At 37.1% G+C, this 23,202-nt stretch overlaps 1 protein-coding gene, 1 long non-coding RNA gene and 1 pseudogene across 3 annotated transcripts; 1 reads left to right on the top strand and 2 right to left on the bottom strand.

Moving 5' to 3' along the window:
- The first annotated feature begins 3,479 nt into the window (after nt 1–3,479).
- On the top strand, nt 3,480–6,102 carry LOC148203764 (uncharacterized). The gene is made up of 4 exons (XR_015784008.1): nt 3,480–3,602; nt 3,809–3,875; nt 3,982–4,072; nt 5,778–6,102. It is a non-coding gene; the product is annotated as an uncharacterized LOC148203764 (long non-coding RNA).
- A 1,037-nt stretch (nt 6,103–7,139) lies between these two features.
- Nucleotides 7,140–8,777, bottom strand: LOC148203765 (uncharacterized). Its single transcript, XM_088105645.1, has 2 exons — nt 8,195–8,777; nt 7,140–7,654 (listed from the first exon to the last, which is right to left on the bottom strand). Exons 1-2 carry the CDS (start codon nt 8,757–8,759, stop codon nt 7,230–7,232), a joined length of 990 nt encoding a protein of 329 aa, XP_087961771.1. The 5' UTR covers nt 8,760–8,777; the 3' UTR covers nt 7,140–7,229.
- Nucleotides 8,778–15,547: 6,770 nt separating this feature from the next.
- LOC148203766 (notchless protein homolog) lies at nt 15,548–19,085 on the bottom strand (annotated as a pseudogene). Its single transcript, XR_015784259.1, has 7 exons — nt 18,586–19,085; nt 17,845–18,119; nt 17,673–17,754; nt 17,391–17,480; nt 17,093–17,218; nt 16,536–16,663; nt 15,548–15,898 (listed from the first exon to the last, which is right to left on the bottom strand). The product of XR_015784259.1 is annotated as a notchless protein homolog (transcript).
- Between the last annotated feature and the right edge of the window lie 4,117 nt (nt 19,086–23,202).

A 23,202-nucleotide genomic window follows, 5' to 3' on the forward strand; every position in this document is an offset into this window, starting at 1 on the left:
TTGTCGCATGCACGCATTGCGTTGACAATTACTTGGATCCTGCCGATGTACCCTTGAATGGTTTCTTGTTCCCCCATGTTCAGGAGCTCATACTGCCGTCGTAGTGACTGTAGCTTAATCTCCTTTATATTTCCAGCAGTTCCGTACCCATCTTGTAAGATCTCCCATGTTTCTTTGGCCGTTGTCGCCTTTGACACATTTTGGAATATCGCCGTCGAGATGCATTGATGCAAGATCATGCGTGCTTTGCAGTCTAATTTTCTGTTCTCTTTATACGCTTTCTTTTCTTCATCTGTAGCATTCTTTGCAGGATCTTTAAACCCATCTTTGACAATTTCATCGATCTCATGGAAGCCCAATATAGCATCCATCTTTATGCACCAATCTTCGAAATTCTTTCCGTCGAATACCGGTAGGTTACTTTGGATCATCCCTGCCATACTTCAGCGTAAAATCTATTTTGCTGCAGAGTTTCTTTACTTGACTACTCCTCCCAGATTCGAAACCTGTAAGCTCTGATACCACTATTAGAGTGGCAGCTTATCAGAGAAGAGAGGAAGATATTTTGGAAAAGCGGAACCAAGAGAGATAGGCAATGAAAACAGAGATGCAAAAGATTTAGAGAAAACGATTAATTTTCTTATTGAAGTCAACAGTATATATGTACAAAAAGTAAACTGTCTAATGACAGTTAAATCAGTTGTGATTCTAGATTTACATTCCTAACAAAATACAGTATATTTCAATCAATCAAACAAAATACAGTATGTAATCCTGTTTCACTCAATCATGTCATGCCAACTACCATTCACAACTTTGAAAAGACTCTAAATGACAGTGCTTGACTCAAGGCTTCTCTAAATCAATAGGTCTTTAATTGGCTTGTAATGTTCATGGAATGAAATGGAAAAACAGAAAAGAATGGGAACTGAAATGAGTAGAGAAATGTGAAGAAAAAGGGATAAAACTAGAACTCAGAACATACTATTTTTCTCAGACTTTGGCCAGATGATTTTTTCTTTCTTTTTCTCTGGTTCTCTTTCTATTTCATTCATTTCAGGTCTCTTTTTCAATTTCTTTTTCTGATTGTTCTCATTTCCAAACCTGTTTCTTTCTTTTTCAACCAAACCAGATTTTTTTTCAACACATTTTTTTTTTCTTTTTCACTTCTGGCCTCACTCTTTTTCATGCACTCACCAAGTTCTAGACTTCTCCCTACATCTCACAAGTCTCTAAGGAATGATTGGTTGGGGGAAATGGCTTGAAATGGATGAAAAGCAAAGAAAAAAAAAAACTAAAGCTCAATATAAGGTGCAATGGTAAGGAATGAAATGGATAAGCTAAACTGGAAAAATGAAGGATGCCTAGATCATATTTAAAGTTACCAAGAGCGAGCACATCACAAAGAATCAATGCAAAATCAGAATGACAATTAAACATGCATGTTATCACACAAGAAAGACAAAAACTGGCCCAAAATCTCTCAAGGGTTTAAAATTTGTTAAAACTGACTTGCTACTCATCCTATGTAAAAATTACTGAATTGAAATGAACTAAAGACTGTAAAAATTAATGCTAGAACTACTTCTGCCCAAATCCAAAGCTAAGTCTACTCTTGACAATTCTAATCTAAGGAAATAAAGCTAAAATTTGAATGACATCACCAAAGAATGAAGATAAGCATAAAACAGAATCTAAAAGAATAGAAACAAAGGTTAGAGAAATAAAAGGAACTGGAATCAGTCCTAAACTACCTAATATATTGACAGAAGATAAACCTAAACTATTCCTATAAGCTACCTGACATATGCTGTTACGATCTAAGGTAGGGCTAATAATAAGGGTTAGAAAGTATATAAGCAGAGAGAATATTTAGTATAAGTTAATTAGAGTAAATAAATATAGTATAAGTTAATTAGAGTAAATAAATATAGTATAAGATAATTAGAGTAAATAAATATATATTTAGGAAAATATTCAATATAAGATATTTATAATTAAGGATATATGCTAGGATAATATACGGAGAGATATTTATATTAAATATAGGGATATTTATATTAAATATAAGGATATTTATATTAAATGCAGATAGAGGAATATTTAATAAGAGATGGGCTGGAAATAATTAATATAAATAAAGTTAGAGTCTAGGGTTAAAGGTATGCTTATGATTATTGAGTTTTGTGACAGACATTATTGTCTTGTGAGGGAGGTTATGCTCTCAAAGTAATTGAAGGAGGTTATGCTCCCAATTATTGTTTACCCTTGTTTATTCAGATATTACCATCAATAAAAGAGATTCATTCATCCATTGTTATTCGTTCATTGTTCTATTACGTGTGTTTATTGTTCTATTACGTGTGAGAGAGTGTGCAAGGTTGTATTTGGCTAGTTTACGTACTCAGGTACGTAACAATTGGTCCGACCTGCCGGATCGTCAAGGGAGGAAACTGCCGGATCCTAATAGAGACGAGTGAAAGACATCATGGAGGGAAGATTGAATGCAGTTGAAGGGAGACTGGAGAGCATGGAGCAGAGACTAAAGAACATGGAGTTCTCCCTAAGGAGGTTGAAGGCAGAGTTGAGTGGAATACGCCATGAAGTCCAAGCTCCAAATGGGAAGGGACTGTTGGAACCGAACGATAGTGGACTAACGAATCTGAACGTGAGCGAACTGCCAGAACCGAACGATAGCAGACTGCTGGATCCGAACGTGAAAGAACGGACGGAACCTATAGAGAGAGGACTTACCGAGCCGAACGGGAGGAGACGGCCAGAACCGAGCATGAGAAAACTACCTGAACCAAACGGTCTAGTATTGGAAGGAAGAATGAAGACTTTGGAAGGAAGGGCAAATGGAAGAATCAATACCCTGGAGAGAACAATGGAGTCTGTGAAGAGATGGGCCGACAAAAAGAACAGGAGGCTTGCAATGTTTGGTACACTGGCGGAAGGAAGAGAGCGACGTGAAGTACTGAAAGACATTGAAAACCATTCCCTCAGGGCTTATGGTTCAGGAGAAGTGGTAACCAGAATGCTGGACGAAGAATGGAAGACATTAGAGAAGGTTTTACCACCACCCGAACCTCCAGACATGAATTGATGAGGAGCCATGAGATCCAGCTCCCCGTTTCCAACCTTGAGGACAAGGTTGTTTTGCAGCGGGGTGTAATGTTACGATCTAAGGTAGGGCTAATAATAAGGGTTAGAAAGTATATAAGCAGAGAGAATATTTAGTATAAGTTAATTAGAGTAAATAAATATAGTATAAGTTAATTAGAGTAAATAAATATAGTATAAGATAATTAGAGTAAATAAATATATATTTAGGAAAATATTCAATATAAGATATTTATAATTAAGGATATATGCTAGGATAATATACGGAGAGATATTTATATTAAATATAGGGATATTTATATTAAATATAAGGATATTTATATTAAATGCAGATAGAGGAATATTGTGAGAACCTGATAAATTAATACACACTAATTCATTCTCTGATCACTATTTTAATGCACCGTGACACGTCAAAATGCACTCACACTTCCACTGCATGCGCCTGACATGTGTCACGGTTGGAGCATTCTGAGAAGGTTAGTGGGAGACAAGTGGCGTGTGGAGGTTGGGGAGTTTATTCTGCATGGGAAGAGAAAAATAATTCTGAAAAACTCTCCCTCTTCCTCCTGCATGCTTCATCTTCTTCTCAGAATTTCTGCTTTCAAATTCTCTGCCCTCTCTCTAAACCGTTTTCATCTTCTCTCTAAAATAACTCACCATCAAACCTCTGATCTCATTTCAGACACCATAGAAACCTTCCCTGCACTGTGAACATCATTCTGATCCGAACAGAATTGAGAACTGAACTGGTAAGTTCTCGTCTTTGCACCTTCGTCCATTTAGTTCATGCAAACCAAAATTCTGGTTGCATGCATGAGTTAGAAGTCTGATCTGTTTACGATTTTGGTGTGTTAGATTAAATTGAAGTGGTTGAGTGAATTTCTGATAGAAAGCCGTGAGAGCACGAGAGAAACTCTAAGCATTTGGAAGTGCACTGCTAGATCAGGTAAGGGAAGCTTATAAGTTTAATTCATACTGCTTGATTTTTGTGATATGAGTTGCATGTATGTAAAGTCTGATGTTTGAGCTGTTATGAACGGTTACTGATATCTGATATGATTTCTGATGTTGGTTTAATCTGTCATGAACAAATACTGCTTGTATGTATTATATATGTTGTTTTTGATTTTGATTAAATGCATGTTGATCTGATCATGTATAAATGGAGTATGGTGATTGTATAGTTGGAATGATTCAAATGTTGAAATCTGTATGATGATGATGTTTACGGTGAATTAAATCGGGAATGAAAGTTATAAAGTTATAAATTGGAAATCTGGAAAATTTTGCTAAGGTTGAGAAATCTGAAATTTCATTGTTTCCCACTGATAAATGACGTTCGTCCCTGTACGGTCTTAAACCGTTCGGCATTTCAGTAAAGTAACTTAGATTGGGATTCTTTCATTTGGAAGGAATTCTGCTCATGAACGAGCGTCCCAAATTGAATGTCTGAGCGTTCGTCTAGCTCAGCAATATTTAAATATTTAAAACTTTATGAATAAGTAACGCTCGGTCTTATACCGAGGCGTTCGTCCTAATTAGCGTTCGGCCTTATGTTGAACGTTCGTCTTTGATAGCGCTCGTCCTTATGTCGAGCGTTCGTTTTTCATAAGCGTTCGGCCTTATGTCGAGCGTTCGTCATTCGTAGCGTTCGGCCTTATGTCGAGCGTCCGTTCTCAATAAGCGCTCGGTCTTATCACGAGCGTCCGTTCTGAATCTCGCTAGGTCTCTTACCTCGCGTTTGTACTAAGTGAATATTCAATTGATAAAATAGCGTTCGTTCAAAGTATTTAAATATTCATTTTTCTTTGCGTTCGTTCCATTCCTGGAATTGGATTCATATGTAGATCTCTTGAAAAATAATTCTAAGTGTTCTTGACCCTCCTTTGTACATTAAATCTGGTTCAAGTTTCTATCATGATTATTTTCTAAGTACCAGTACACTTCAAGTCGAGTCGGTTCATTTAACAGAATCCACAGAAATTACGTTCGTTCTAAGTATTTTTCCTGAGTATCCAGTGAAGTTATTTGGACGTTCGTCCTGAGTGTTCAGTGGACTGTACGTTCGTTCTGTTATTCTCTTACAGTTAAAGATGAAATTGATGTTACATCATATTGAATTACAGTGTGAACACTATATGGATTGAATCTATGATTATGGATATTGGATGAGCGTTCCAGGGAGGAACGTCTCTTATATGATTGAATATTGAATTGGTAAAGTATGACTGTGGTTAGTTAATGCTGGCTTGGTCCATCCTGATATTCCGTGATGCTCATCTTCACGTAGAAGGGGGTAGTCATGTGTGGGAATGGCAGGAGGTCTTTCGTATCCCTCACTTAGCAGGGGCGAAGGATTAACCTCAAGTGGAAGCTGATTAGGTATATCCCGGCTACTACACCACTTGGGTGCAAGGACGCCTATAACTACATGGTTCATACAGTCCGGACGGTCTGTCTTATATATCTTTCTATGTTAAATTACATGATTAAGTTACTTGATGTATGTGTGAATCGAATTACGAACTGTATGTGTGTTGTATTAATTAAACAGTATAAGCTGACCCTTGCGTTTTCCATTTGTGTTGTCTACTGTCCATGTGCTTTCGTCTTGTCAAAATGCAATGATCATCCGTTGTGGATGTGAGCAGATGGTGATGCATCCCTTGAAGTCATGCTGGAAGAAGAAAATTTGGAGGATGCAAATCTGGTGGAAGTTGAAGTTAAAGCCGAGCCTTAGAGCGCTCGTTAGTTTAGTACTGTATATATATATTAGCTCATTTTGGGACGTTCGGTTATCATCTTGTAAAACCGTTCGTTATTAGTGCTCGTTATTTTGAGCTGTAATTTGTAACTCTGAAACCTTAAGTTGTTCTGCTTTATTTTCTCTGCACTTGGATACGCTCGTTATTTGTACACCAGCCGTTAGGCTTTGAACCTTGGTTTCCTGTTAATATTAAGACTGTTTACTGTTCACTGTTAATTGTAATTAATTCTGAATTATGGTATTACTATATTTTGGGATGTTACAAATATTTAATAAGAGATGGGCTGGAAATAATTAATATAAATAAAGTTAGAGTCTAGGGTTAAAGGTATGCTTATGATTATTGAGTTTTGTGACAGACATTATTGTCTTGTGAGGGAGGTTATGCTCTCAAAGTAATTGAAGGAGGTTATGCTCCCAATTATTGTTTACCCTTGTTTATTCAGATATTACCATCAATAAAAGAGATTCATTCATCCATTGTTATTCGTTCATTGTTCTATTACGTGTGTTTATTGTTCTATTACGTGTGAGAGAGTGTGCAAGGTTGTATTTGGCTAGTTTACGTACTCAGGTACGTAACATATGCAATATAACCAGAATAGAGAATTGACAAAAAGAAAGCTAAACAGATTCAGAAAAATTTTAAAAACAGTAGCAGAAAGAAAATAGAACCAAATTATGAAAAGAATCCTAATTAAAACTTGAAGCAAAGCATGAAAATAAAATGAAGAATAGAAACTAATGAAGAACTAAAACAGAGCAAGAAACTAGCATAAGGAAAACAAAATAATAGAAATAAGCCAAGAAAAGGGACCTAAAATAAGTTCTAAAACAGATTAAAAAACAGCAAAAGAACCTAAGCTAAAACAACATAAACCAGAAAATGAATGAACTTTAAAAGACCTGAGAACTATTATCAACAAAACTAACAACTAAACTAAAACAGATCAGTAACAAGAGTAAGTATTTACAGACTAAAGAAAGAATAGTAAACTACTCTAGGGATTTATAAACCAAACCAGACCTAAACTAAGAGAAAAACAGTTCAGAAAAAAATACCCCTATTTTATTGCTAAAACAGATACTAAACACATCTATCAAAGTAAAAGCAAAAATTTTAACTACAACCCCTCACCCCCACACTTAAGAGGCACATTGCCCTGAATGTGTGAGTGAGTAAGGTTTTCTAATCAACAAAAACATACTCAGATCAAACAGCAACAGATATGTACAAGAATAGAAACTGAAAAACACAAAAAAAAACAGCAATTGAACAAGAACAGAAACAAGACTTAAAAGTAAAACTACAAAACTAAAGAGGCAAAGAACTTATTCAGATTGGCCACAAATCAAAGTTAATTCTTTTTATTTTTATGAAAAACAACATATTATCTACCCTACTATTTATTATGCTACTTAAAGCTATGTAAACTACTATAAAAGACCTATAACTACTATTTAAAGGAAGGGACAAGAAAGAGCTTATTGGATTTTCTCCATTGTCAGCCAAGATGTGCATTAGCTCCTTCCCAGCTCTCTGCTTTAGCATCATCAGTTCTCCATTCAATGCTTTCAGCTGCAGCAACCAGATCTCCTCATGCCTTTGCTGTTGATTTTGCAAATTCCAGGCTCTTTGAGCATCATTTATACCTTCTCTTGCATTCATGACCACTTCCTTTGTGTCTGCAGCTTCCTTTGGATGAGTGGCAATATTAGTAATGTCAGCTGCAACAGCAAAATCAAAGTCAATGTTCATCAGTGAATCATCAAACATTTCAGCTTTGTTAAAACTGAAATCAAGATCATTCTCATGAAGAACCAATGCATCAAAGGTGGGAAAAATATTATCAGTGCAAACAGTAGGGGTATGGATACATTCAATCTCAAATGGTGCTCTAAGAACCTTAGAATCAATAACTACTGCAGTGTTAACAACAGGCTCTAAAGGATCTATGCATAGGCAATCAAATGAGCTAAACTGCAAAGGAAACTCAGATAAGACAACTAGAATTTCAAGGTTAAACAACACCTGTGTTGGCTCTTCCTTAGTAATAACAACAAAATCCATAGTGAACTCAACACAGTCCATAAAGTTATCCTCAAAATTGTTGTCCAGACCAATGCACACATCATAAAAATCATCAGAAATATCAATATGTTCTACAACGCAAATTTCATCCAGCTTTTCAGTACAATCAGGTATAACAGCAAGAATATCTGGCAAGGTTTTCTCATCCATAAGATTATCAAAGCTAGTTTGTACCTCACCTAAACAGACAGGAAGCTCAAATTTAAAATCAACCTGTACTGGCTCCTCAAAAATGACCTCACTAGCATCTATCAAATCAGCAGCTAAATGAACACCTATTGTGAAGCTATCATCAACTGGAATAATGTCAAAACCAGTGCATAACTCTGAAACAGCATAAGGCATGTCAATATTTTCAATGGAACAGGCTGAATCTAAAATATGACTGTGTGCAGGCATAACAGGAACATAATCTGGAGCAGGTTCTATGGGTTCAAATTTAAACAGATCCAAAGCATTAAATTCATATTGAACCTTAGAGAATTCTATGGGAATGCTAAGTTCAGAATAAACCTGTGTTCTCTGATCACTAGCTACCTCATCAAGGTCATTTCCATCCAGCTTGAACATAATGATCTCTTCCTTGGCGCCTGCAAAATAGTTAGAAGCAGAACATATGGCAGAACTGATTTCTTCACAAACTTCACAACCACCCCCAAGGCATGTACAACCAGTGAGTTTTTCATTACTCAGTTCTAAAGAGTTTAAGAACCCAGCAAACTCAAGTTCAAGTTCTAATCCTAAATCAGTACAGGCATTTTCAAAATCAGTCATATCAACTTTCACATCATCAAAAACTACATATCTATCATCATGAGCACCTGATTCATCATCAAGAGGTGCATTTAAATCTGTGCAATCATAAAAAACACTAGATGCAGGTATATGAACTCTATCAATGTTAAATACTGAATTTGTGATATTAGAATGATCAAAGCAAGGACTAAAATCAACAACCTCTACAGGCACATCAAGCATTTGATCAAACGTAGTCAAATCAATTTTAGGATCACATACATCAGCATAAAAGTCCATTTCATAGTACTGAAGCACCAAAACATGGTTGGCAGCTTCCCTCATTTTTTTCAAATACTCTTTGGACTTTCTGAAATCAATTTGTACTTCAAGCTCAGCAGGTTCAATTTTAAAATCAGAGTTCAAATCAACAATACAATCAATTTCAGAATGAGGTTCAGTACTCTCATCACCAACATAAAGTTCATATACAGATTCAGAATCAACAGATGCATTCATACAATCACCACTCATCAGAGAATTGGAACTATCATTAACAGAAATTAAAACAGAATCTGAATCAGTGAAAGAAGGATTAGCGTATACAATTACAGAGGTGGTTGGACACTTAATCACTTGAAACTCTGGGGTAGCAGCTACCATCAGTGGTGCTTCATTGGTTGCTGCCTCTTTCTCCTTTTCAACTCTCCCAGTCAACTTGTTGACTACAGCTACTAACTCAGCCACTTGATTGGTTAGTCCTTGAAGTTCATACGCTGGAATCCCCTGTTGCCACTGATCACAGAATTGTGGCTGCCATGGCTGTTCTGAATGAATTTCCTCTTGCTCTGGTGCATCATAATGGAAAAAAGATGGCTGCCATGGCTGTTCCGACAGGAAATTCTCCTGCTCTGGTTCAGCATATTGGTCCCAGTATACGTGTGGCAGCTGCTGCTGCACTTGCAAGGGTGGTTGCTCATGATATGGTTGAAAACAATGTGGTGGTTGCTGCTGGAAAGCTTGATTGGCTGGCTGCATAAAAACCTCAGGAATAGGCTCATAAAACATGTCAAATCTTGGTGGTTGAGCATTATAAGGAAATGAGAAATTACCATATGCAGAGGAGTGATCCATGCTTAACAATTGCTCACAAGATAAAAACCAATCAGACCAATAAAGCCTCTATCACAGAATTCAACAAAAGAATTGAAAGAAAAGAAAATCTATACAAGCTATATTCACAATTTCTACTCTGCAGAACAGATCCTAATATACAAAAATGAAAACAAAACAAACAGATCCTAAACTAAAAAGGAACATATATGAACACAAAACAGAAATAAAATCAAGAAAACAAGCCTAAACAAGACTAACCTAACACTCTAAGACTTAACTCGCCGAGTCCCCGGCAACGGCGCCATTTGTTAAACTGATTTTTGTCGCCTAAAATCAGAACAAAATCTGGTCCCCACTAATGTAGCATAGGGCAACCAGAATATCAATCCTAGGACTCAACAAAATTAAGTTTTAAAATGTAGAGTTAAGTCTTGTATTTATTTACTAATTATTTACTTACTAACTGTCACGCCCCATTTAATGCCACTGTGTCCTCATTAATACACCCACGCCCCCCACGTGCGGTGCCATTAATGTGCACTTTCATTCTCTGAATCTCTCTGACATGTGTCACATCGGAAGGTTCTGCACTCAATTCTGGAAGCCAGGTGTCAGCACAGGAAGGAACGTCCGTATGATTTGGTAAGAGAATTAAATTTTTCTGAAACACTCTTCCCCTCCTCTGCGTACACTTTCCTCTTCCTCAGAAATTCAAAATCTCCATTTTTCTCCTCCTTCTCTCTAGAACCCCTCTCCTTCTCTCTTCTGTAACTCACCCTACGCTGCTCCGTTCACGTTTCAGCACCGTGAGAACCATCCCTGCACCGTGAGCTTTCCATCAAACCGAACAGTTTTGGATTCTGAAACGGTTTGAGGAGTTTTTGGGGTTTGAACGTTAAGGGTAGAAGAGTATACTGGAATCTTGTTTTCTTTCTGAAGAACGAACGCACACTGCTTAATCCGGGTAAGGGAAGCTTATTAGATTTAACTCATGTGATTTCTGTACTGCATGCGCGTTATGTGATGCTTGAAAATATGATTTATGATATTGGACTTTTGAGTATATGAATATGATTCTGACATGATGGGTGAAAGTGATGAAATGTTCTATGGTTTGATTAAATTGAAAAATGAGCTGTATGATGAGATGATGTATGAAGAAGTATGGATTTTGTGCTATGATATGAGCAATTAAATGTATGAAAGTTTATACTGAAAAAGGTAATTTTTGTAAGATGAATCTGAATATGAAATTCTGTGTTAAAGAACGCTCGTGATCGAAACGGTCTTTGACCGTTCGGTATTATCAGTGTCATTTATGAAATAGCTGAACCCTTTCATTTGGAAAGGATTTCCTTTGAGAACGAACGCCCTCTTATATATATATAGCTTTACGTTTGAGCGTTCGGCCAAACGTAGATATCAGGAGTATTATGTGAGAAATTGAGAAGCTTGAAAATCTACTCTTGGACACTTAGTCAAATTGCTAAAACACAAACTTTAATTATCTCAGTTTATATGAAATTCCCAATTCCATGATTTTGAATCAGTGAATAGTCTCGACACAAAAAGCGTACGTCCTAAGTGGCGCTCGGTCTTATACCGAACGCTCGTCCCGAAGAGTAAGTAATAAGTAGCGCTCGGTCTTATACCGAACGCTCGTTCCTTTCCGTAATCGCCAACTAGCTGAAATAGCGTTCGTCCTGTATTCTCATGACGTTCGTCCTAAAGTATAATAGCATTCGTCCCTAAATCTTAAATAACGTTCGTCCAATAGTTCTAGTAACGTTCGTCCAATACTTCAGTGACGTTCGTTCAAAAATTCACTAAATGCCTATTTTCGCGCTCGGTCATTGACTGGCGGTTTGTCTCCTGAATTATCTTGTGTTCGGTTTATTTATCTAAACTAGTTTGCGAATTATGTATCCATTGGATTCATTCCAGAGTTAGTGAACTTAAATCAATTCTAAGTATTTTCCAGATCGTACTAGATTCAGTTCATCTAACTGAGTCAAGTTATAATGGAGTTCGTCTAATAACCTGTCTTGGTTTTATTCTATTCGTGAACGAGCATCTCTTGGTAATGTATTAACGTTCGTCCTCTATTACAAAGAGGGCTGGACGTTCGTTCTTTTATGGAAGTGAAACTAAGAATGAAAATGTATTTAAGAGGAATAATTAAGATGTGCGAACACTATAAGAGTTGAAATTATGATTATGGTTTTTGAACGAGCGTTCCAGGGAGGAACGACTCTTGGTTGGAAATTGAGAATTGTAAGTATGAACGTGGTAAGCTTAGATGGTGGTTCATCCTGATATTCCGTGAGTGCTCGTTCTCAAGTAGAGAGGAGTATGTCATGCGTGGGAATGGCAGGAGGTCTAGTCCATAACTGTAACTTGGACAGAACAGACTAACCTCAGGTGGCTACTGATGAGCATTCCAGTTACCCCACCTGAGTGCACGGACGCCTTAGCTACACAGGATTCATACAGTCCGGATGGTCGGTCTAGTATCAGGATTTTGGATGAAATTTATGTATGAATTGAATGTATATGTTGTGAACGTACTTGCTGAATTTGTTAAGTATGAAATATCTGTTTGACCTGAATTAAATTCAATAAGCTTACCCTTGCATTTCCATTGTGTTGTCTTGTATATGTATATCCGTCTTGTCAAATGCAATGATCATCCGTGTGGATGTGAGCAGAAGGTGATACTTCCCTGGAGCAAACACTGGAAGAAGGATTCATAGCTGAGGAGAATCTCGTGGAAGTAGAAGTGAAGGCCGAACAGTGAGGCGTTCGGTTTTTAGTTAGTGTATTTAGGATAATGGGCCGCTGGTGAGCGAGCGCCCTTTTTCTGATTGTAAATATTAGGACGCTCGGTAATCGTTTTGAAAACCGTTCGTCCTTATTCTTTTGTGAACGCTCGTTATTCTTTTGAGTATATGTAAGGCCGTTCGGCCATTTTTGCACACTGCTCTCTTTAATTGTAAAACTGCTTTATAATATTAATACATGTTAATATTCTATTATATAGTTGCTGACTGACTGTATAATTTTGGGATGTTACACTAACTACTACTAAACAGGTGGGGACATTTAAAATGAAAACACAGAAATTAAAAAATTAAGAAAAGCGAAACTATAATCTATTTTAAAATAAAAGAAGGAAGAAAATAAAGAAATAAAACCTAAGCTAAAGTGATGAAGAGATTAAACCTATTTATATCCAAAACAAAACCTATATACTAAAACTGGAACAAAATCAGAAATAAAACCAAATTGAAAAGAACTTAAAACTCAAGATTGAAAAGCATCATATCAACAAGAATGTAAAGGCTGAAACAGAAGTAAAGCAGATCATAAATTCTAAAATACTCAAAGTAAACAACTGGAACATCAAAACTCAAACTGAACTTCAACTATCACTATCAAAAGCAAAGACAGAATTGATTTCATAGGTGAATGTACATTGATATGAATAAAAGAGTGCGTAGAGTTCTCAAGAAGACATCATGATAATGTGAATCCCAATCCAGGGTATTCTAGTTCATATTTCAGAACTTTAATTTGACTCTTTCCACTCATTTTTCCAATCAAGGTTCATTAGCCTATTCATCAATCTAAAATTCACAAACAAATTCAAGAAACACAAATTTGAATCAATTTTTATGCATTGGACTTTTCTCTGTCTCGAGAAGACATCTCGATGAAAAATGCTACATTTAATTCCGAAAGAAATCATAAAATTGCAGAGAATCAGAATCCAAATCATTTTCTCAAAACATAACAATGGCAGAAATCAAGAACACAGAACAATCTCAACACAAACGAGAATACGAAATAGAACTTTATATTAATATGAAAAGAAGATTACAACTGTACCGGAAGTCACCAATATTCTCGCGACTGTCACTCTCGCAATTGTCTCAGCGAAATCCAGAAACAAGAACAATATCTCTACTCTAAGAAAAGCGTAAAAACCCTAATCTACAGAGCGTCTGAAAATGTATCTCAAAAGTATATGAAGAAGTGTTCTCTATATCTCCCTATTTACATGGTGAAGGCCCTTTATATAGGGTCAAAAACGAAAAGAGAAAAGGAAGGGGGAAAAGAAAAATGGGAGAGGGGGAACCTTGCTATGACGCTTCGAGCTTCACCTTGATCCAACGGTCTCCAAAAGCTTTGCTCTTCAAACCCTCCGATCCACTTAAGCTTCGGTCAGCTTCTTCTCTGGCGAGGATCGCGCTCCGGTCACGTCTTCAGCTTCACCGGTCAGCTTCACCGTTTCACTTAAGCCCATATCAGCATTGCCAGCCCAATTATCCAATCAGCAACAGTCTTCCAATTGCAGCACCATTGTAGCAGGCCAGCGCTGCCTTCAATTTCACTTGCAGCAGCTTAACGTTAAGGATGTTGATCCCTTCACCTCCCCCGTTTTCTTCCTTTACCTCCCCAACTTTCTTCAATTTTTTTTTATTACAAAAATAACCTCTTTCTTTACCTTTTTTATCCTTTTTTAACTTTTAACCCTCAATCTTACTTTACTCTCTGCTTACAGCCCACCTCCCCCAAGCTTTTAAATCAGCACTGCAGTTTGAGAGACACTTTCCCGCGATGCTCAGCAGCCCCATCTAGCTGGGGCCAATGACCTAGAGGCGGCGCAAGTTGGACAGTCGGTGGCGAGGGTGGCGAGTTCGTTGTCGATGACTTCGACGGGGAGCATGTTTTCATCGCAAAAGCACCAATTGGGGGCAAGGTCGGAATGGAGGTGCACGGAGAGAACGCGATGGCTGAGGAGAATAGCAAAATTACGAGGTGAAATGAAGGCGGCGGAGAGCAAGTCGACGTGGTTGAGTTCCTGAAACTCTATCATCAACTCCTTCAACTTCTTCCTCAGCCCATTGGTGACAGCGATCCGGGTCCGGTAGATGGTCGGCGTGCCGTACTTGAGACCGGAAAGCGATTTGCGATTCTTGGGTTTGGCTTATGCGATTCTGTGTGCAGGCTGCGTTTCTCTGTGCGTTGCGATGAAGATGACCGAACTGTGCGTCTCTGGTTTGGGGGTTTCTGAAATTGGATGCGTGGACCTGGAATTGGGTTTTGTGTTTGTTGTTTTTCTGATGCAGGTCGGGTGACATGCGAAGGTGATGAGGTGTAGGCTCGAGATGGCGGCTTGCTGGTGGTCGTGGTGATTCTGTGAGGGTGGTGATGGTGCTGCGCGAAGGAAATGCGCGTTGAATTTGTGATGAAGATGATGAGAGCGCGCGATGATGGCGGCAGCGCTATGCTTCTGCTTCTGGATCGTTTGATGATGGCGTGATGATTCAATGGTGCAAAGAAGATGCACGAGCTTGGTGCGGTTGGCTCGACGATGGCGGCGACGCAATGTAGGTGGGGAGAGTTCGACGGAGAGCGGGGGGCCTGGTTGTCTTGCTCTCCTCGTTGGCCTGCTGCAAGTTGCCGAGGATGTCTCTGGGGACCCCATTTCAGTCTTCACCTTCTCAGCCTCTTCCATGAAGATTCTCATGTTAGTGTCTAAGTGGGTTATGGAAGAAGTGAGTTCCACATACCCGCTTCCAAATCAACGTTCGCAGTTTTTTTAGATCCACGTGAAGACTTGATGATTAGATCGTTCATTTTGGATCAGAAATTGATTTTGATATGTGCAAGCAAAACGAGAGTGTAGAAAAGAATGAGCGAAGACGATAACAGAAAGGATCTCTGAAAGAAGTAATTACGTCGAAACATTCCTTAACAGATGTCGAAATCTGTTTTTACATGTTGATATCCGTTTATAGCTCTCATATCCGTTTAAGGGAGGTTTCTTTATAAGATTTAAACCTTAAAAATAAACTTAGATAAAATAGGAATAGAAAAATAGATTGAAGGGTAAAAGAGGAAGAGGAGAGGTGGAGGGAGCAACCGGGGAGGTGGAGGGAGCAACACCCTAACGTTAAAACAGTGGCCCAAAACAGCGGCCCAAATTTAATCCAGCAGCTCATTTCAATTCAACACCTCTCAATCAACTTCTATTATGGCCCAAGTGTTGTTCCAATCTGTAAAAAATCAAACAATTAAGAAAAAGAAGAGAAATTATGCAATTAAAACAAAACATTTTTATTGAAAGAATTTCAGAAAAATACTAATTTCCTAATTATTAACAAAAGCTAAAAATTACATCTAAAAACCTCTTTTTAACTAAAATTTTATAAAACTAAAAAATTAAGAGAAAAACATAAAACTAATCTAATTCTAAGAAATTAAAAACTAAAGAAATCTAAGAAATGATTTTTAATAGAGAAAAATATGTAAATCTAGAGTGTTATCAGTAACTAATAATAAATAAATGACAATTCATATAAAACATCTCCAGAATAAGGTAGGATGTTCTTTTATTTACTTTTGGAATTAAGGCAAGGAAAGAAGGGGGAAGCTGTGTAACTAGAGTTGTGTAATTCTTATAGCTAAATAAATGCTGCCCTTGCAGCCATTGCACCATTGCTCACTACTGTTTTCAATATGTACTTCACTACGACAATGTACTATTCAATGTTCAAAGCATCAAGTTTCTCTGTTTGAATCTTCAAATAGTGGAAGTTTGCAATGCTATCAATAAACTTAAATGAAAAAAATTTAAGAAAAGAGTAAACAAACTTTATAATGGATGTTTGTATTGGTGATCAAAGATCTTACAGTTAGTGGATTGCCTAATGACTTTCCAGTTTGAGGGTCCCAACAAATAAGTTCACCAGCCTTGCTCCCACTTACAAGATACTTTCCATCCAGTGACCATGCAATACAAAGTACCCAGTTCTTGTGTCCTGCATAAAATGTTAACAGCTACAATGCTATATATGACTCGTTAAAATTGCCGAAGCATTATGAAACTATAGAAATTGATATTAATTTAATAAGGAAGGATAAAGAATAGCTCTTTACAACAGAGTAGACCATTGTAATTCTCCCAATACTATAATTCTCAGCCTTCACAGTCCCTATCCTTCCCTCTTATTATTTTCTCATTCCTTTGCAATAACCCCCACCCTCCCACTATTCTTTGCCAGCTTAGAATTCCATCATGATCCAGATTTAATAGCATGAACATTCCCCTTAGCAGTAACACACTGCTTCTCATCGAGAACCTTCAATTAATTCTAACTCCTTTTACCATTTAGTTAAATTGATCATTTATATTTCCTGTACTTAATTAGCAAATACCAAGAACAACTTAACATTTTTAAATGTCAAACCTTTGCAAGTGTACAATGGTGTCTGAGTGGTCAAGTCCCAAAATCGAACACTGGTATCACCATAACCACTTGCCAGTTGTCGTCCATCGGGACTGAAGGCAACACTAAGTACAACTTCAGCATGACCTAAAAATATAAACAACCGCAAAAATATGAATTCCAGAACATTCAAAGAATAACACAAACTTGTGCTACAATCATCAACATCCAAACCACACTGATGTCTCTCACAGCTTAGCAAGCACAATACAACATTGTGCCACTACGAATGGGAAAATACACAATATGTCTCACATACCAGAAATAGTTGCAGAACAGCGATTCACAGGACGAATCCGAAAAATAGCTTGAGGTTGACAAACTATAGGCAAAGCCTTCTCCAGCGAGACTGGAATAATGTTAAAGTAACATTGTAAAGGAAAAGAAAAACATCATTACAAGTGCGTAATTCTTTGTATCAATTCTTTAGAAAGATGAGGATTTTTTTTTCTCAAAATGTGTTAAAAGCAAGTAAATAAGTGAATTTACAACGAATTAAGAAAGAAAAAGAAATAATTTATTGTAAACAAACATGACTAACCTTTGTTTTTCTGCAAGTATGTTTCAAGTGGCACAATGAGCTCCTCATCTGATATATAGAAAGCATACGACAACTTCTCTTCCTAAAATGAAAGCATAGATAATCGCTCAATGTTATAAATAATAAACAAAATGTAAAATAGAATTTGAGAAGAATAAAGGGACTTGCTTACATTGTTTTGAAGCTCATTAATAATCTAATTGAGGTGTTGAGGGCCAGCAATCTGAGGTAGGTACATTGGAGAGCCCAAGGGAGTTCCATCTGGGTCTGTCAAAAGACACATCACGTTGTTGATTATCTCCCTCTTCTCCACCATAGTCTCTGTCTCTACCTCCATTTTTCAATCAGGGATTTTCCTTCTCTTATGCTGAGATTCTCTTATGGATGATGCTTCTTACTCTTCCACTTGGGGATCTATTTGGTTCTATCTTCGTTGTCGTGTTGAAACTAAAAAAAGTAGTGAAATAAAGTCACACCGGCACAAACCCTAAATTACGCAGGACCCAGGATCCATCATACAGAGACCTCAGACTTCCCATATTTATGTTTTTTTTTCTTTGTTAAATATCATCATTTTAAATTTTAAATTTTAAACTTTAAATTTTAAATTTTAAATGATGATATTCTCAACCCAACTCATTGGATTTATTTACGAAAACGATGGCTGATTTGGGATTGAGAGTGGTGTGGTTTAGTTGGGGGAGGAACCTGGGGGACCTTCGTGGGGTGAGGAATTGACTGTGTACATAAGAGTTTTTCTCTGGCATTTTAACGAACACTTGAAGGTGTCGCTTCTACAGTGAACAAAAATTAGACTCTCCCTATTAGAATTCAAACTCGAATTGAGAGCCTCGTGAACGCATTAACCAACACCCTTTTGGGCTTTTCTTCATGCACAAAAAAAATTTCTTACCCAGCCGCCGTGAACAATGCTCTGCCACAAATCCTTCTCTCCGGTGCTACAGATGCGTCGGAACGTTCTCAAACAAGACACGCAGACGAATGGGGATAAAAATGCATGGTGCTGGGTGTTTCTTCGTGCATCCCATCAAATTTGTACGGGTGTTACTCCCTCTACCACCACACCGTGCTTCCTCCACCTCTCCAAATTCATTTAATTCCAATTTTATCCTTCTTTTTTAGTTAAAACCTTTTTATTTTTACTGTTTAGGATTTTTTAATTGATTTGAAAACTCTATTTCACGTCAATTTTGCTCTTCAGCTGCACCCCACCCATCTCTCACATATATCTCTCTTCCCTGTTTCCTTCTCACTTTCTCTCATTTCTTCGTCCTTTCCTTTTCTTTTCCTTCATTTGTCTCTTTGCCATTTTCCTTTTGGGTTTCATTGCTTCCATTGTTGTTGATTCCATTGTTGTTGATTTCTAGTATGAAGGAGCGTGGAGAAGCATCGAGAAACGTGATCCAGATTTAACGTGATCCATTGTTGTTGATTTCCTGGTTATTTAATGGACGTCATGGCTACTCAAATCAGTTGAATGAAATGACTCTATAGTGATACAATCAATATTCAGAAATAATTTAAGTATGCAGACTCTAGGCCGAATCCAAATGGATAAAGATACAAAAAGACAAGTAATTAACTATACTGAGAACAATTCGTTTAAAAGGGGTCGACTGCCAGTCCATGACCGAATGCCAATTATATATGCTTACTAACAATTTGGACGAACGCTAGTTACGTCCGTTTAGGAATCAAAGATAAGGACGAGCGTTCGGTATAAGACCGAACACTACTTAGGACGAACGTTAGGTAGATGACCGAGTACTAATTAGGATGAACGCTCGGTATAAGACCGAACACCGATTGGGACGAACGCTTAGTATAAAACTATGCGCTACCTATAACGAACGTTTGATATAAAACCGAGCGTTACTAATATATAAAACTTCAATTGGTTTAAGATAGTCAGGTACCACTAGGCTGAGCCGAACGCTCAAACATAGTCTTTCACAAGAGGACGCTCGTTCTCGATCGGAGTTCTTTCCGAATGAAAGAATTCCATTTTTAACTAGATTACTAGGAAACCGAACGGTAGAGAACCGTTCGATTACGAACGTACATAATCATATTAAGAAGTTCATATTCACATTTTCCACTATTTTCAACTTTGAATCTTTCCAAATACCAGTTCATACTTTATACTTCACATCAAAAATATAAATTTCCAGACTTTATGGCATCCACATTAATAATTCATACTTCAAATAAATACTCATGTTCACATTCATACACTTCAGGCATATCAAACATCATGCTTCATACATATACTGGATACATACATACACTCATTCAGTAACATGCAATCAATTTCAACAAGCATACAACAACATACAAATTAAATTACTAAACTTCCCTTACCTCTAACGTGAACGGACGTCCTACAGTGTGTGACTTGACTTGTAAATTATAAATTCCTTCTACCCGCAACGCTTACTACTCTATGAATCAACATCAAACATAGATGGAAACGGGTTCAGTTTTTAACTAAAGAATTCCAACACCCAAAGCTGGGCGTGCATGTTCACAAGAACGAACAGTGGAAGGAGGATAAACTTACCGGTTTCAGAACTCTAAAGTGTTCGGTTCAAACGAAAGCTCAGGACGCCGGGAATCCTTCTACGGTGCCTGAACAGTGACCGGAGCAAGGTAGAGTGAGTTGCAGTAGAGAGAAGATGAAATGGTTCTAGAGAGAAGGAGGAGAATTCGAAAGATTAGGATTGTTGGAGAAGATGAGTGCATGCAGAGAGGGACGCGGTTTTCAGAAAAGTCAGTTTTGTTTAAAAACCAACGTCCGTTCTCTTGCTGACACTTGTCTTCCACTACTGATTTCAGAACATTCCATCACGACACTTGGCAGGAAAACAGAGAGAATGGAAGTGCGTTTTTAATGCACTGCAGAGGGGTTTTGGGAGAAGTTAAGGGATGTGACAGGTGATTAAGGGTGTGCATTTTCCGAGGTCTTACATGTTACAATAAAGATTTTAACTTAAAAAAAATATAATAATAATAAATGAATTAAGATGAAAAAATATCAATTATGTTAAAAATATTATTACTAATATAATAAATATATATATATATATATATATATATATATATATATAATAAAAATTATTACTAATATAATAAAATTTAGAAACAAAACAAAAACAAAAAATAGAAAAATAAGGAAAATCTAAAATGCCCAATGTAAAAACCTAATTAGGGTTTTCTGCTTGCGTGGTATTTGAAAAAGGGAGAGGGGGACTGGAATTGAAAAACGAGGAAGGGAGCTAATTGGTTTCTGGAATTCGAAAAGCTGGAAAGAATTAGAGGGAAGAAGAATACTGGATTGAAGAAAGAAGAAAATTAGGATTGTATTGGTTTCACACAACGAAGGTTATTTACCAAATCTTATCTCTTTGCTTGAACTGTTTATATCACTGGTCAAATTTTCTTATCTTTTGGATTTGTTCATGCGCGTTTTCTTAATCTTTGTTAGTTGTATTTCCTCTGTTCTGCAAATCTGATGCATGATTTCTTAGTGTAACATCCCAAAATATAGTAATAACCATAAATTAGAATTAATCACATTACATAATTAATCAGTGCAGTCTTATATAAAGTCAGCTATCAAAAGCCGAACGTCATTAAATACAGAGTTAATAAGATAAAACAGAAGTAACAAAGGTTCAGGACGAACGGTTTTACAAAACCAATAACCGAACGTCATAAAATTCTAAGGACGCCTAATTCTACTGGACGATCTAAGTCTCGGCTTTCACTTCGACGTCCACAAGATTCTCTTCTCCACCACTTCTTCCAAAAGAGTGTCTCCTTCTGCTCACATCCACACGGATGATCATTGCATTGACAGGACGGACGTACAGATACAAAACAACACAAGGAAAGAACACAGGGTAAGCTTATATAATTTAATTCAATGCATCAACATCCAATTTAAAGATACCAACAATACAATAATATATCAACATAGAAATAACCATCCAAAACTCTCATAAGACAGACCGTCCGGACTGTATGAATCCATGTATCTACAGGCGTTCGTGCACCCGAGTGATGTGATAACTGGGAAACACTCAACAGCTGCCACCCGAGGTTAGCCCTATCAGTCCAAAGTACTCCTAAGGACTAGGACCTCCTGCCGTTCCCACACATGACCTACTCTCCTCTACGTGAAGACGAGCACTCACGGAACATCAGGATGAACTGCCATCAGTAGCTTTACCACGTTCATACTACACAACTTTCCATATTCAAATCATAGAGTCGTTCCTCCTTGGAACGCTCGTTCAAAATCCACCATCACTTATTCATCTCATATACTGTTCATTATTTATAATATTTCCCTTTATTTTCATTTTCATCTTCCAATCCAAGTTCATAAAATAACGAACGTTCAGTCCTCTTCATAATGAGGACGAACGGGAGAAAAGAGAACGATAACCTTCGTTCCAGAACCGAATAAATTTGACTACAAATAAACATCACTTTTGGCGAACGTTACTTACCATTGAAATCTGTTGAATGAACTGACTCTCGGAAGATTTTATCAATACTCAAAAATAATTTAAGTACAGGACTCTAGGCCGGATCCAATGGATAAAACCACCTCAAGACCATTTCAGAACCATAACGAGAATAATTCTATTTTTGAGACTGACTGCCAGTTAATGACCGAATACGGTAAGAGGAATTTTACTGAAGTTTGAACGTACGCTATTTCCACACGTTTGATGGTTAAAGACAAATACGAGCGTCCGGTATAAGACCGAGCACTACATAGGACATACGCTTAGTGTAAGACCGAGCGCTACTTGTTACGAACGCTAAGTATAAGATCGAGCGTTACAAATCTTTAAATTACAAGGTACATATATATATATATATATATATATATATATATATATATATATATATATATATTACTTTATTTCAAATATTTGGTACGACTATTCTGAGCCGAACGCTTCAAGATATTATTTCCACATGAGAACGCTCGTTCTCGATCAGAATTCCTTCCAAATGAAAGAATTCCCTTTTAACCAGTTTACTTGAAAACCGAACGGTAGAGGACCGTTCGATAACGAACATACATAATCATAGTAATAAGTTCATATTCAGATTTATAACTATTTTCAACTTAAGTTTTCCATATACCAGTTTATACTTTATACTTTACACCAATTATAAATTTTCAGACTTTATAACATCCATATCAATAATTCATACCTCAGATTTATAACTCATTTTCACATTCATATACTTCATACTCATCAACTATCATGCATCATACTCATACTGAATACATATATTCACTCGTTCAACAACATACATTCATTTTCAGAAATCATACAATCAGCATACGAATTAAATTAATAAGCTTCCCTTACCTCTAACATGAACGGACGTCCTACAGTTTGCAACTTGACTTGTGAACTAAAAATCCATGCTACCCTCAACGCTCACTACCATTCGAACCAACATCAACGACAGATGAAAAAGG

This window comes from Vigna umbellata, chromosome 2 (assembly GCF_029865625.1).
Source record: "Vigna umbellata cultivar VRB3 chromosome 2, Vumbellata_1.0, whole genome shotgun sequence".
NCBI lineage: Eukaryota > Viridiplantae > Streptophyta > Magnoliopsida > Fabales > Fabaceae > Vigna > Vigna umbellata.